The following is a 16628-nucleotide window of genomic DNA, read 5'->3' as shown; positions in this document are numbered from 1 at the left end:
AGTAGCGCCATTCTTAGATCTTTCCGCCACCCCACTCACCCAGGCGCTTCCTCCTCCACCCCTCCTGTCGCCCCAGCCTCCTCCGCTCCCCCATTGGCCAATCTGTGTCACGTGAAAGCATGCCCCGCGCTTTTGTATATTTTTTTCTTTCCGGCGCAGAGCAGGCGCCGCGCTTTTGTATATCTTTTCTTTGCAGCGCGCTGCGACCCCCATTCTTGGGCCTACGCGACGAAAGTACGGCAGGCGGTTTGAAGGAGCGCGGTAGTTTTATACAATGTGTTAGGGCCGAGTGCTTAATTGCGATGCCGTGCTGCTGCGCCTACGGTTGCCACAACAGACCCAGTGACGGCAAAAAGCTTTTCGCTTTACCATCCGCCGGGCGCAACGCAAAACGAAGAAAAGTGTGGATTCACAAGATCGGGCGGGCTGACTTCGAGCAAGTGGCAAAGAACGCCCGGCTTTGTGAAGTAAGTGCCACGGCTCCTCCAACCTCTTCTTTTGACGCCCGTGTCAAAACGGGCCCGTGCCCAGTGCATTGGGCGGCGCGTTAAAGAACCCCAGCTGGAAAAAAATTAATCCGGAGCCCTCATTATGTCGTGCCTTATGAGATCGTGGTGTTGGGATGTAAAACCCAAGAATCAACTTTTTTTCTGTCTTGTGTGCCTTGACTGTTCCAGTTAACGGAACACTGCTTCCTTGTGAAAACTTACAACGCAAAAGAATACAGACGCACGTAGTATACAGAGATAAAATTTGCACTCAACAAGAGTGTTGCTGGTGCCAATGAGGGGAGGGGAATAATTATTTTCTGAACCTCTTTCCAGTTGTCCCATCAAGTTCCTTCTTTTTTTTTCTATCAAATTCTAACCATTTGCACTGTAATATATAAATAACGATTTCATATGCTGGTACGTTGTTCAAATTATCTATACCGCCTATGTGTGAAAACGTTGCACATGGCCACCACAACCTGTGCATGAGCTACGTACATCTGTAAAAGGCGCGGAACAGAAACGGCCCTGCTGCCAGGCATTGCTGACCGCAGACGGTCGGAATCTCTCACGCGCCGGCCGTACAAAAGCATCCTGCAGGTACGTAAATTAACCTACGAAACCACGTGCACATACTTTCACGCTGTCAAAACCTGAAACCCTGGTACTTACTCGCGTGTCTGAGCACACCGCGTGCTTGTGTCGTGTTTCAGCAACACGAACTTTCAACGTGCGCGCGCTTTACGCCTTAAATGCACCTTGAATAATGGTGCTTTTCTCTATTTCTTCACCAAATCCGACACGACCTTCCTAAGGCCAGTTACCGACTGACAAAGCAAGATCGAGATTGAAAAAACTGCTCCGCAGGACTCGAACGAACTTTTCCGCGGATTTCCTCCCGTAGCGTGTTAGCCGTCGTCTGCTACGGGAGGCCCACCACCGGCGGCGCCACCGTCGAGGCCGCGCCGAGCGGAGGAGGAGGGAAGTGAATGGCGCTACTTTGGGAGATTGAGGGGTTTTAAACACTCGTGTCACCTCCAGTAATATGCTGCAACACGGAGGAAGGAAACTAAGGAGAGGCCCTACCCCCTCAGTGCGCTAGGAGAAAAGTGTGGCGGAAATGACGTATGGGTTCTCTTTTTTTTTGCTGCTTTTTTATTTTTTTTTGCTGCATGGCCACGCCTTTTGGGCCACAATGGCGGCGTTGTTCTGATTTTTTGAGCGCTCACACGTGTTGCTCTGGTAGGTTTCGTGCCGTGGCAAAGGCGCTGTGTGGGCGGGTTTGCGTTAGTCACCGTGTCTTGTTGCGCTGTGTTACCTGCAACGTGCTCTGCCGGATGTTGCGCGAGCGCTCGCGCTCCGCGCGCGAAACCACGCGCAGCGCGGCGTGGTTTCGCGAAAGATGTAAACAAGAGGGGAGGGTGGCACAAAAGGCGGAGCATCGCCACGAGCAACGCCAACTTCCGGCTTCACTTTTGCTTCACAAAGAGTGACGTCAGGGCCTCTCCTTAGTTTCCTTCCTCCGTGTGCTGCAACAACGCCGATCGCAGCCGGCGCTTAGCTAGGGGGATAAACCGGATTACAGGAGACGCGATGTCCATGCGGAGAAAACATCAGAGGACACGTGAAGGTCGCGCGTCTCCACGCACTACATTTAATAAATCTTAGTGACGCGCGCTAAGCAGGCCTGCGTACTCCGAAGACTTTCAACAATTGCCTTAAGCTTTCATGTCTGAGTGTGCATGTGTATGGGCGTGTTTGCACATCAACTTGCCTTATTTTCTCTACTCTTATGTTCCTTGCGGGAGGGAGGATGCATCAATATGTAGCATGCTACGCGGTGTGCTCTGGACACTATGGTCGCACCCACACAGCATAAGATGGCGTGCAACGCAATAATGGTCGTTCTTCCCGTGCCAGCCGCAGTGCCAGCGTCGTGTAACTCGAAGTACGTGGCTGCTCTGTGTATTGAACACGCAAGTATGGAATTCCGCTGCTTTTACTATATCATAGAAATTTGCTTATGAACTTACTTTATAGCACAGAATAGAGCTCGCCCTGTTCTACGCCAGTTGTCTTCGGATTTTTGCACAACAGCAGCGCTATTGGAATAGGCTAAACGGACGCCCGACGCCAAAAAAAAAAGAAAGCGACATGAATGTACCCAAACTGCAATTTGTGCTCATTTAGCGTATAGTAAGAATGACCCGGGCGTATCTCGAGAAAATGCGGCATCGGAGGGCAATATAGCAACAGTTTGCTGCAATCGGCGTGTTTCATTACTTAGCAATTGGTCCAAATCGCCCACAGCGAACCTCCGCCGCGTACATTTCAATGCGCGCCGCCTAGCGCCCATCCACACAAGTGCGACGACGGTGCTGCCATCTATAAGCCAGGTGTTGCGGCCATTAGCGAAGGTGACCCACCACCCGAGACAATTCCCGCAAAGACACTTTACAAGAGTAATGATAAAAGTCAAAAACAGCTTGACCACAATGTGTTTATCGCATGCACTACCGCAAAGAGGAACAGACACTGAATAAAAATATAGGCTTTTTTCTTTTTCAACCTGGCCACGTAGGGCTAACGAAAAAGCCGCCCATAGACACGTTGCAGGACGGCTCGCAACACGGTGCGACACCTGCGCGTTTTTGCGCAATTAGCACACAGCAGCAGCGCGTGTGGCTACCCCTTCGGCTTCTGTGCTCGCCGGTAATAAAAATCTCTGAATCCCTTCACGCGCTCGAAGGGCGCTCCGAGACATTGGCCCGTTTTGTCCGTCAGGTCAGCGTTGAGCAACAACCACGTGAAGTTGGCCCGCACGTCTTGTCTCCGCATGATGTTCTTGGCCTGGGAAGCCGAAACGAAAAGACAGGTTCTTCGCTTCCTTAAAAAAGTGGGCACACCTAATCTAGAGAGGCTGAATTTCATGTAGCATAAGCGTTGCACGCTTACGAAGAAGGCTTTCACCAACTGTGACTGACAGAACACGGCTCAAGGGGGATGTATTTCAAAGTCTAGAAATTAAATGTTCGTCGTTTCTTCAATTTCGTCGCAATAGCCATCGTGAAAACTTCACTTCATAGCAGCGTGCCGTTAAAGAGGCTGGCGGAGACGCACTTTCAAGGCACGTTCACACCGAAGGCGGAGCGGGCAAGCAGACAAGCGGATCCGGCCAAGCGTCCGCGTATTTTCCGCTTTGCGGAAAATACGCGGCCGCTTGGCCGGATTGCGTCCGGACCGATTTCTTCCGTGCGGATAGGTTGGCCGCTTTGGCCGTAGCCAATCATAACCCGACACTGCGGAAGCGCTGGTGAACGAATGTAAACGGATGTCTTTCCCTGGGCTTTTCGCTTCTGTTATTCAAAAGCGTCAAAACGGCAAATTGGGCCAGTTGGTTGGGATTCATTTGTTACAGCGCAACACAAGTCGACAACAAAAGAAGGTATAAAACGATGACATGGCGCTGCGTCGTCACTTTATACCTTCTTTTGTGTTGCGCTGTAACAAATCTTGAAAATCGACTAGGCAAGTGGCAAGTAATATGCCAACGATCTCGTCTTCTTCGTCTGAGCTCATCATTTTCCAGAAGTAGATAGCGGACGGGAGCGCGCCGACCCACGACAAAAAAAAAAATATATATATATATCGAAAGTGCGCGTACAAACCCAAAGTGCCGCGAGATGGCGGCACATCCCTGAAATTGCTAAAGAAATTTCAGGGAGCAATTCAGATTGCTTGCCGCTTTGAAAATACGCTTGTCCGCTTACACGCTCCGCTTTCGGTGTGAATGTGCCTTCAGAGCGGTTGCACGTCCATTTGCCTAAACATTGGCCGGGAGACGCAAGTGCGCGTCTTCCGCCTGGCTCTGGTGTCGACCAACGTAAGCGCAAGCGTGATATTGAGCAGACACACTTGGAGATATGGCCGATTCACCCATATCTCCAAGTGGGTTCGACTCTTACCAAAGATCGGGGGTTTGCCTCTCGACCTTCGCGAGGTCGATTTTTATCCAACGAGGAGATACTTCCGATGGCCCATATCTCCAAGTGCGTTCGACTCCCACCAAAGCTCATGGGTTCGAATGCCTTAGGTAACTTTATCTTAATCAACTGTGCTTCAATTAACATCAAAGGTAGTGGGTTCGACACTCAACCTTCGTTATGTCAACTGGATTCCAACTTATATGTGGCCCACAGCCCATATTTCCAAGTGTGCTCGGCTCACTGTGAGTTTTGGTTACATCAACTTTGGTGCAATGACGCCGCACATGTATTTTTCGTCGGCTAAGCCGTCTAAGGTGTTCGTCTTGATGTCGCTATTTGGAAATTAAAGCAGGGAGTATGACTAGACGTTTTACCAAAAGACAACAAAATTACATGAAGTGGGCACTAAAAGAAATAATGAAGGATGAATTTGTCAATAAAAGTAATTATAATGGCGTCCATGGCAATTAAAATTAGTTTTCTTGAAAAATTGATTGCGATTGACACTGTGATTAGCTTTGCTAAGACTAGATTTAAAATCGCGGGAACTAAACGTTCTTTTTTGTATATGAAGAGTTCAGGCCCAAGCAAGTCACCTTGTCGATAAGGTAGTGGAGGGTGTCATACGCCAACAGCCTACTCTGATTGAGTTGCTGGGACAGCTGCTCGGATTCTTGGCCGATGGCTGTCTTCTCGATGTTGAGGTCCGTCTGTGGCACCTGGCACGCCTGGAGCATTCAAGCAACGATCATACAGATACTGTCAGCAGTGCTATTTCTTTTTTCTTTTCGTTTTCGCGCAGTCACTGCCGCCCTAGCTCTGCTAGCTGTCGTGCAAGTTGAGCACCCAGCACAACGTAGCGTCTTAATTTCTAACGTCGCTGTGATTAATAGAAAAGTGTGCCTGTCGTATCGCCAGAACCTGCCTACGACAACGAGCGCTCAGTGTGCTAGTTGGTGTTGCAGGTTACGTGTTAGAGTTCGGCACCGCGCTCGTAATTTCTTTATCTTCTTTCTTCTTTTTATTTCTTTCTCTTCAGTTATTCTCTAAGGCAACAGCAGCAGCCACGGCCAGTTGCGAGGGTAGGCAAACAAAGCTTCGCAATTGAAAGCGATCAAGCGGCAAGCTACGTGTATGAATGATGCCATTTACACAAATAATTATATATATATATATATATATATATATATATATATATATATATATATATATATATATATATATATATATATATATATAGACATATATACTTATATATAGTCATATCATAAGAAGCCAACAAACACTGACACCAAGGACAACATAGGGGAAATTGCTTGTGCTTAATAAATGAACTGAAGAAACGATGAATTATTGGAAATTAAAGTGGATGAAAAAACAACTTGCCGCAGGTGGGCACCGAACCCACAACGTTCGCATTTCGCCGCCGCGGTAGCTCAATTGGTAGAGCATCGCACGCGAAATGCGAAGGTTGTGGGTTCGGTGCCCATCTGCGGCAAGTTGTTTTGTCATCCACTTTAATTTCCATGAATTTATCGTTTCTTCATTTCATTGATTAAGCATTATAAATAAATATATACATATACACAAACACACACACACACACACACATGTATATATATATATATATATATATATATATATATATATATATATATATATATATATATATACATATATACATATATATATACATATATATATATATACACGTTATACATTCAAGTATTCAAGATATAGAAGTTTAGGAATGGTAAGCAGCTCTACTATTGTACGGTGTTACAATCGGCCTGCGGGGGTGCTAACCTGCAGGACCTTTTCCGGCCAGCTGCAGTAGTTTTGATCTTTCTGCGGTGGTGGCGATCTTCGGAGAACTGGCGACGCCAGCAACGTTCCAGTACCTTGCACTTGCTTCGGAGAACTAGAGACCACGGCAAAGTTAATTAACCATGAGCCTCCTCGTACAGCCCAGCGGCGTCGGCCAGGCTAGCCGTTCAGCGGAGCAAGTATTGTTGGTTGATTCGCCGTCGTCTTCACGGTCTATTTGCAGCAAGAAAGCTCCTCATGAAAGGGTCTTTTGCGGTGCATGTTTTCTCGGGCCGCTGGATTCGTCACAGTCTGCTGACATTCGTAGCGGCTACCGGAGAAGTCAACTCTGGAATTAAGGCGCTGGTTGAGGTCAAGCGTGGTAATCTGGCTACGGGGACCCGCTCAACTCGGTGGATTCGGGGATTCCAAAGTGAGTTTATGAGCGCTCCCACTCAAAGGCGGGTCGACTGCGCCCCAACGACTGTGAACGGTCCGATTGGACGAAGTCTGGACAGCAGTTTTCCTTCCCCTATGTATCTGGGGAGGACAGAGGCTTTTTAAGCGGCTGTTTGTCGGCTGCTAGCAGTGTGCTTGGTGCTTAGAGCTTTGTGCTCGAGTGCTGTGTGTTGTCTGCTTCGTCTTTCGGGCTCCATTCGGGAGTCATGCTAGACGGTTGATATGTACCTCCTGTCGTAATGTAAATACTGTAAATGAACTCTGCACTCCTAGTTCACGATGACATCAAGTCCCTCCCTACAACAACCTCCAAACATTACATCTGGATGGCAGCGGTGAGATCGGTCTACAACTCGTAGACGGCAAAGAGAGCTCTTTGGTATGTGGTGACCGACCGGTATCCCGATCAAGTTGGAGGCGACTTGGGATTGTCCACCTCTTGCAACTGACTGAATACGACGGAGAAGGACTGTTGATACGGTGCTGTTTGAGTAAGTAAGCGTTTGGTTTTGGCTTTAAGATTTACCAGGCTTCAATTGCTCTGTCTTTGTAGATTTGAATCGCTAGGGTTCTTTTACTTGCATTCTGATTTGCTTGGGTACCGCAGCAAGTATTGTGTGACAGCTGAGCCAACGCTTAAAGTAGCGACTATGGTCCTAATGTGTTTGACGGGAGCTGACCTGTTGTGGTCGTGTGATGAGGTCGAGGTAGACGTAGAGGAGGACTTCAGGGAAGCAAAAATTTGTAAGACCATTCGCCAAAGTGACAATGATTTGAAATTCATCGAACTAGGTAAACGAATTCTAAGCAAAAAGCGAGAATAGGAAGTAATTAGGCAAGAAGAGAAAGAAATGAGGCAAAAACAGGAAAAACCTAGGCAGGAACTGAAAAGAATTTTACAGGAAGAAGGCCTAACAGAAGTAACGAGGCAGTACGTTGATGCATTGAACAAAGAGATTCACGGTTCGGAGTAGGCAATTGAACGAAATGAACTGCGGCTTGACAAATGTATACTCTTAACGCAGCGAAAGTGGGAAGAAGTCGATAGCAGGCTTTGGTCGAAAGCCGAGAGTAGTAGTACCTGCGCGATTAACAGCAGGTCCCTAGGTGAACTCGAAATGCTAGCACTTAACGCTGCTTTAGTGGCAACAGAGGCCGGTAAAGGCCGTAGTGAGAGCGACAATGGGCTGTGCCGACAGAGCACTGTAGAGACAGCTAGGCCAGCTGTGAATAAATTGGCACAGTCACCGGACGTGTGCGTCACTTTTAATGTTAACGAGGTTGTTCACGAAGTGCAGAGTACTGCTGTTCGCCAGACGTGAGCACCCATGTCGATTCAGGTCTGCGTGCCGAAGTGAAGTACCAGCTGGACGATGCAATTGAGGGCAGTTCGAAGGATTGCGAGCTGCGTAGCTCAAGGGAACACTACATGGTTCAAGGATCGGTGCAACTGTCCGCCACTCTAGGTAGCCAAGAGGGGCATGATTTAATTGGGAATCATTCGGACTGCGCAGGTGAGACAGCGATCGAGAACGACGAGCTGTGTGCCGATGCACAGCGTGGGCTGGGCAATGCAGTAGAGGGCAGTTCGCAAGAATGCGAGTTGCATAGCTCGAGTAAGGACTACTGCATTGTTCCAGAGTTGGTTGAGCTGTCCGCCAGTCGAGGAAAAGAGAGAGTTGATTTAAGTGCTAATGACTTAGACTATGCAGGAAGGAGAGTGATCCGGTCCGATAATATGTGTACCGGCCAGCTTAAGGCGCGAGAAGGCGGCATGAAAGAGAAAGCGCTGTAGAAAGAAGCGCGGTAAAGATCGGAATGTGGTGAATAATGTAGTGCAGCCAAAGACGGCGACAGACGCAAGAAGCGAGGGCGTGAGGAAAAGGAAGGTGCGGTCGTCGTTGACGATGTTCGCACATCAAGCACGTTCGAGCCACCAGTTAAAGAGGGACTGAGAAGCATGTTATGCGTGGACAAAGGGCACAGGGCAGTTCCGTTCCTCGTCGTTCCGTCATTCTTCTCGGGGTGCAGCAGGTAGTGCGAAGGAGAGCAAGGTGGCAAGACGAGACGAGGTGGTAGGGTGTCGTGACGCGCTCAGTCGAGATGATGTTGAAAGCCTTAACACCAGGGCGCAAATTGGCAGGAGACTGTAACGTCGTAAAGGAGCTGATAGTGTGTCAGCCCTTTTGTTGTTTCTGGGTAGCCAGAATAGTTTTCGAACTGCGACCACCTCCAGTACGGCTCAGAAATATGAGTCCGTCGCAAACGTTTGGGAAGGGACACCCAGACAGCTTCCGTAGAAATGAAACGTGTTTTTTTTTTATTTTTGAGCACTTGAAAATTTTTGCGATTTGAGACTAGAGTTTCTTTCAGTATGTAAGGTATGAGCTTTCTTTATGTTTTCGCTTGAGAAGCTCCGGTATTTGGAAGATGTGCTTTATGTGAACTTTTAGTTTCGCGAGTTATTATTTAACAGTACATTGGCTTTTTTTTGTGAGTAACGTGAAGTGTCATGTCATCGGTGAGAGGCCTGTGGTAACGCGCGTGTGTATTAGTTAACCATGGGCCATATAACGTAAAACTATTACAATATGTTTTCATTCTAATCTCGTGATGTCATATTTGCGTAACCACCGACACAAGCACCGGGTGGTCACGCACAGGGTTGTCTGAACAGACCAATCAAACGCTCTCCTCATTTCTGGGAGGTCACTTATGTTTGCTTGAAAAGCGAATAACATTGCCAACACTGAGTGGCTTGTCTTATCTAATTGGCTGACAAGAGGCGAGGACCGCACTAAAGTAGAGATGGGCCCCAGGCAGTGCACTGAAAATCGATAACCGGTTGAAGAGGGTGGTGCCGGTGTCTGCGACTGGTCCGCTTTCCCTTACTTAGCTTGCGGTGGCTGGTTGAAAATCGCGTTGCCATGCGACGGAAGCTTAAGAATGACGATAAAACGGATCCTCAGCAAAGAAGAGTTGGCCGAATGAGGTCGTAAATGCACCAAATGTGCTCGAAAACGTTGCACGGCCACGCAAGAAGTTTTATTGTATGCAAATCAACCCTCGCTATCCGGCAGGTGCGAATAGAGCAGCGCCTGGGTGATCGGTGACAGCCATCTTTTATTCCTTTAGGAACGGGGCAGCCTGCGGCTATTCAGAAGAAAATTCAGTTTTGTTCGGCATATTAATGCAACTTTATTGCGTACACGTCACTTTGACGCGGGGAGTTCTCGCGGTTTCGTGACGTCGCGCGACAGGCAGGTGAAGTTGGGCCAGCCCGAAAACTTTGGACCAATAGCCGTGGGCTAATGGCGAAAAGGCGTTGAATGAGAAATACCTGTTTTCTTTTTTGGTCAAATCATGCATAATTTGTGTGTACACATCATATCAGATGGGGAGGTATTGTGGTTTTCGCGACGTGGCGTGACAGACGGGTGAAGGGGGCGTAGTCCAAAATGTTTTTGACCAATCGCGGAGTGCTGATAGCAGAAATGGAATAGAAAAGCTTGGAATAGTTTTATGTTATAGCGCCCCATCTTTCTTTATAAGCGTTTTCGAAGTTTCGAAGTTGAAGTACATAGATTTTCAGTAAGCGCATAATTTGCACGGAAAAACTTTCTTAGTTCCATTAGCGCGTGTCCTGTGCTCACGGATGGAAGCAGAAGGGTTATGACTGGGTTGGACATGTGTGTTGAAGACGGCCGCGTTCTGATTTCTCTAGTAAGCGTGCGTAGAACTAGTTATTATAAGACGCATTTTTTAAAATGTTCCCCTGCGTTGCGTAAGTTACGCAACTTTGGATGTTTGTTTAGGGACATGCCCTGTACGCACTGTACGCGTACACTGTACACTGTGCGACACTGTACACTGTACACTGTACGCACTGTACGCACTGTACGAACATGCCCTGGAGCAGGCTGTTCTTGAAGTTAGGCTGCTCAAGTTATGTTCGGGTACTGGTGGTTGAGAGCCTTCGGTTTATTTCTGCGTAAACCTTTACTCTTGTGCAGCGCGACGGTCAGGTTTGATTGAATTCAAGGAGAACGTGAACGCTCGCTTTGGCGGCACACTATTTTGGGGTCAAAATTTTGGGTTCGCAGTTGAGCGGCTTATATTGAAGTTTTCAAAAGGAAGCCTCATTGGTTAAAAGCTGATTACAGGCGTTTGCACGCAGAGTTGTATTGTGTTGCCGGCATCGACTCTTCTGTGACGGTTGTAGAGAGATTGTTTAAGGCATTCCAAGGGCGCAGTTGTTGCAGAGAGCAAAGCTGTATTCTTGCTCACCAACCATTCTCTTCCTGCCCAGCGGCTCTCAGCACTGGCCAGTCGAGATTTTCCAGGCCATAGAGGAGCTGTTAAGATCGGCCTGCTTGGGTGATAACCTGCAGAACCTATCCCGGGCAACTGCAGTAGTTTTGATCATTCTACGATGGTGGCGATCTTCGGGGAACTAGCCACGCCAGCAACGTTAACCGACCATGCACTTCTATCGTAGAACTAGAGACCAAGGCAAGGTTAATTAACCAAGCGCCTTCTCGTGTAGCCCAGCGGCCAGACTAACCGTTCCGTGGAACGTGTATTGTTGGTTGATTCGCCGTCGCCTTCATAGTCTATTTGCAGCAAGATAGCTTCTCGCAAAAGGGTGTTTTGTGGTGCGCTTTTTCTCGGGCCCCAGGGTTCGTCACAGTATGCTGAAATTCGTGGCAGCTACCGGAGAAGTCAGCTCTGGAATTAAGAGGCGCCTGATAGGGTCAAGCGTGACAATCTGGCTACGAGGACCCGCTCAACTCAGTGTGTTCTGGGAATCCGAAGTGCGTGTCTGAGTGTGTGAGCCCTCCTGCTCTAAGGGGCGTCGACTGCGCCCCAACGACTGTGGACAGCAGATTTCCCTCCCCTAGGGATCTAGGGAGGACAGAGGCTTTTTAAGCAGCACTTTGTCGGCTGCTAGCAGTGCGCTTCGTGCTTCGAGCTTTGTGCTCGAGTTCTGTGTGCTGTATGCATCGTCTTTTGGGCTCCATTTGGAAGTAATGCTAGACTGTTGAAATGTATCTCCTGTCGTAATGTAAATACTGTAAATAAATAATAAACTCCGAGTTCTCGATGAGAGCAAGGTCCTCCCTACGATCCGAAATCTAACAACAGGTACAAACCAAGCATGTCTATGCAAATCGATTATATAAGCATGTCAAGCTTGATGCTTTACACGCTCTCCCCGTACAAGCAAGCAAAATACAATCAAGAAAATCAAACAAACAGCAACTTTGTAAATACAACTTATACAGGCTCATATCAGCCATGTCTCGTCACAGAATACGTTAGTCTGGTAGCATTATACACAGCTCGGTAAGCTCTAGAAATTTCAGGGCTGTCAGCTACGTTGGAGTTGAGGCGTCTAGTGTATTCCGTTCGCTCACTACTGGGGGAAAAAGAAAAAAGAATTGTTGTCATTACAAAGAAATCCCCAAGATTGAGAGGGTCTTTGTGATGGGTGATCCAGGAGTGCCTTATATTGATGAAGTCTTCGGAGTTAATCCTAAATTATTGTGCAGAACTAAGCATAGGAACATCGAGTGGTGTATCTGCGGTAGGCTAGATAGAGGGTAAAGCTCTGCGCGAAGTGCAAGTTCAGCCAGTGAATACGTGTGACTGTATTTGTTATAAATCACGCAGCTTTTTGCTGCTCCCTATTGAGTATGGCTAGGTTGGTAGCTGTATGGAGAAACCATGCAATATTACTATATATCGGACGTATAATATATCGGACGTATAAGCGAAACGTAAGTCCGTAGCTTTATTCCGCGAGGCGAGCTATTCAAGGCACGCTTAAGGAAAAAGAGCTTGTTCATGGCTTTTTTTGCTACATGATGAACGTGTGTTGTCCAGTTTAAGCTTAATGTGATAATACCCAGATATTGCTATTCAATAAGAGTTCGCAGTGCGGTGTTATAAGAACCATTTGTGAACTTGAGCGGATATTTTTCTTTGTAACGGACGTAGGAACTGTCTCTTCTTTGTCAACGATCATGTTTCAGTCGTGACACAACTGAAAAACATCATTTAAGGCGCTGTTTTGTTTGTCTGGTCGGACCGGTGTTTTATAATGTCACCCATAGCGTGAGTGGAATAGAAGGAGCGTCGGAGAATAGACTGTACAACCCTCGCAATCGGCCAACGACTTTAGACTATACCATCTCCGGAATCGGCGCAAGAGCAAAGCTAGAATAAGGAAGCGGCGTATGGTCGGTGCCATGAAAGACGATGAAGTGCGTAGGCTGCACGCTCTTCTTCTGGCCCACCGTTAAAGAGAAACGTCTCTTTGTAACACTCATCTCCAACCTACGTTACATTTTTTCTGGTGAAGGTGCTGGGTACATGCTACCATTCTCAGATCGAACACCGTCTGCAAGCACAGCACGAAGTCGGGTCGAGCTGACTCCTGTGCACGTACGGACAAGCCGCCGACTTCAAGGACTGCTACCTGAGCAGGAGCTCAGGTGGCAGTCCTCAGAAGGATGAGTACGTTGGTTCCATCTTCTTCCTCGACCGCGCCGACCGAAGTCGTCCTCAACCACCCGCGAATCCTCACGTCATTCCATGGGGACACCTTCGGGGATGTAGAGGACTGGCTCGTTCACTTTGAGCGTGTCGCAGAATACAACGGCTGAACTCCAGAGCGCAAGCTACGCGATGCCTACTTTGCCCTCGAGGACTATTCGCGGACATAGTTTGAGAACCGTGAAGCGGCGCTATCGACATGGGACGAATTCCTACGGCAGCTAATCGGCACATACGCCAGCCTCGATCGCAAGGAACGAGCTAAATCTGCTATTCAGGCGCGAGTACAGCGGCCGAAAGAAAGCGTCGCAATGTTGGTTGAAGATATGTGCCGACTTTTCTGACGCGCGGATCTATCCATGCCGGAAGAAAAGAAGCTCAGGAACTTGATGCGCGGTGTCAAGCGAGAGTGATTCGGTGCCCTAATGTGCAACCCACCAAATAACCTTGCAAAGTTTCTCGCAGAAGCCATATGAATGGAAAAGGCACTGCAGCAGCGAACACGGCAGTACAACCGCAACGTGTCGACCCTATCGCGTGACCCTCTCGCTATGCCCTTGGACAATATCGACGCCTTGCGGGAGCTCGTTAGGCTTGTTTTTCGAGAAGAACTCCAAAAGCTTCAGGTGGCTCCAGCATCGGTACAGCGATTCGCTCTGGCTGAGGCCGTCCGGGAGGAAATCAGGCAGGCAGTCCAAGTCCCAGAGTGAAGCGAGACACCCCAGCACTGTGGTACGGCAGCCACAACCTCGGCACTCGTATGCGGCAGCAGCGCGAAGTTCGTTGTTCCCGACTTTTCGCGATGTGGGCGTCGTCCCGGACGTTCGTGGTGTGCGCGCCGTTGAACAAGCAACTAGCGACTTCAGGCCCCGCCGCACGCCATTCATGGCTGAAACACGACCACCCCGCAAGAGCGAAGTGTGGCGCACCGCAGACCGGACACCCTTGTGTGGTAAGCCGATCACGTCTACAGATGTGGTAAGCATTGCGGTAAGCCGATCACGTCTACAGGGCGTGTCCTTACCGCCAAGCTGGGCTCCGTGGATTTTCACTGGATGCGCCGTGCCCGCGCAATGGTGAACGTCCCATGGAGATTGAAGCATACCTCGCGGACGCCAAGACCTCGTTTGCCCCACGATTCCCTGAACCCCGGTCACCGTCACCCGCCCGAAACAGGTCTTCCAGCCCCCTCTTCATGCTGAGAGCAACGAGGCGTCGCTCACCCAGCCCTACCTTTCGGGAAAACTGAGTCCAGCGACCTGCGGAGGTGAGGTCGCTGACGTTTCGAACGCTGAAGATCCTCTACTACGACGACCGCAATATGACGTAATTGAGACGCAGAAAAAGCAGTGCGATTCCGTGTCAGTATCCTGCCACATACCATTTACTATAGATGACCACGAAGTCACGGTGTTAATCAACACGGGTGCGGGCACGTCTGTTGAGCCAGAATCTCGCGCGTACACTGAATAAAGTTTCGACGCAATGGACCGGAACTCAGATTCGTACTCCAGGAGGGCATCTCATAACTCCAATGGGCTGGTGAACGGTGCGAGTCAATATTCGGGGCTTCACGTACATCGGCGACTTCGTCATTCTTCCTGAATGTTCAAAGGACCTTCTACTCGGCATGGATTTCCTTCAGGCGAACGGTGCCATCATCGACCTGCAAAAGTCCAGATTGAGCTTCGCTACTGCGCAAGCCATTAACAGTAATGACGACGACCATGACATCGCGCTTCGCGTAGCTGACGATCATGTTATGTTGCCACCCAAGAGCAGCGTGCTTACCCTCGTCCGATGCGACATGGAGGACGACGCCGAAGGAATTGCTGAGGCGAACATACCCCTGCTTCTTGAGCGCCACATTTGTATAGCCAGAGGGCTTTTTCAGGTGCGAAACAGATGTTCAGTCGTTTCGCTAACAAACTTTAGCAACGAATATCGGCATGTACCGCGAGGAACGACAATCGCATTCCTTCGCAAAATCACTGATGCAACTGACATTGCCACATTTGAAACCGCATCGTCTCAGCAATCTGGGTTACCCAGCCTAAAAGAACGGATTCACGTTAACGCCGCTCTGCCAGACCACCAGAAAGATCGTCTACTGAGCCTCGTGAATGAATTTGCGGACTGTTTTTCAACGTCATCCAAAGTGCGGCGCATGTCAATCACAAACCACCGCATCATTACAGACGAGTCCGCACGTCCTGTCCGTCAGCATCCCTACAGAGTGTCTCCAGTGGAAAGGGAACTGATCAAGCATCAGGGGAAAGAGATGCTCCAAGACGAGGTGATGCAGCCGTCCACCAGCCCGTGGGCCTCCCCTGTAGTGTTAGTGAGAAAGAAAGACAACAAACTACGCGTCTGTGTAGATTACAGAAAGTTGAACCGTGTCACCAAGCGCGATGTTTATCCATTGCCACGCATCGACGACGCACTGGATCATCTACAACATGCCAAGTTTTTTTCTTTGTTGGATTTTAATCGGGGAATTGGCAAATCGAAGTTGATGAACCGGATCGTGAAAAAACAGCGTTTGTGACACCTGACGGGCTTTATGAGTTCAAAGAGTTCTCCTCTTCGGTCTCTGTTCCGCACCTGCCACCTTTCAGCGGATGATGGATACCGTGCTTGCTGAACTCAGAACTGAGGTGAAACAGCGCGAAAAAGACAAGGACACAAGGAAACAAATACCACAGACAAGCGCTGACTGCCAACTGGAAGTTTATTTGAAAATCACCGGACATTTATAGCTTTCATCAGCATAGGCATGCGCACATCATTCACAAAAACATCTGCAAATCATCATTTTAATCTTTCTTCCAAAAATGTTATTTCTTTTCCCGACAAGGCAAGAGAGGGAGTGCTCACACATTTATCGCCTTCCTTTCTTATATGAAAGGCCTCTATTATCTCCCTTTCCTTCTTGCTCTTTCCTTTCCCTATGAATTTAGTCTTTTCAAATAAGGGGGTGCATTGACACTTGTTACAGTGTCCAGCTAAATGACTCCCATAGCCATTCTTTAGGTTAGTGCTGTGTTGACGAGCTCTTTCATTGAAGCACTGTCCCGTTTGACCTATATAAGATTTCCCACAGCTTAACGGTATTTGATAGATGACATTGCTCCTGCACTCAGTGAAACGTGTTTTATGATTAGTGGTGCACAAGTGCCTTTCGCGCTTGTTCATGCGATTGCATATCGAGGACAACTTGCACGGGGCACTGAAAACCAAATTGATATTATGTCTATTAGAAACTTTCTTCAGATTGTGAGACAGCTTGTGTAGGTATGGCACCACTTGCACTAGTCTTTTGTCTTTG

The 16628-nt window shown here is 48.5% G+C and overlaps 1 protein-coding gene across 2 annotated transcripts in view; it reads right to left on the bottom strand.

The window, feature by feature from the left end:
• Positions 1 to 2971: 2971 nt before the first annotated feature.
• Positions 2972 to 16628, bottom strand: part of LOC135904774 (uncharacterized) — a 63806-nt gene continuing 50149 nt past the window's right edge. For both annotated transcript variants that reach the window (XM_070521280.1, XM_070521281.1), the window contains 2 exons: positions 5074 to 5205; positions 2972 to 3341 (listed from right to left, as the gene is read on the bottom strand). In XM_070521280.1, coding sequence (XP_070377381.1) covers positions 3177 to 3341; positions 5074 to 5205 — 297 coding nt within the window. In that variant the 3' untranslated portion in view covers positions 2972 to 3176. The remainder of the gene's footprint in view (positions 3342 to 5073; positions 5206 to 16628) is intronic.

This window comes from Dermacentor albipictus, chromosome 7 (genome assembly GCF_038994185.2).
Source record: "Dermacentor albipictus isolate Rhodes 1998 colony chromosome 7, USDA_Dalb.pri_finalv2, whole genome shotgun sequence".
NCBI lineage: Eukaryota > Metazoa > Arthropoda > Arachnida > Ixodida > Ixodidae > Dermacentor > Dermacentor albipictus.
The sequence above is the reverse complement of the archived record's forward strand: the minus strand, read 5'-3'. Positions and strand labels throughout refer to the sequence as shown.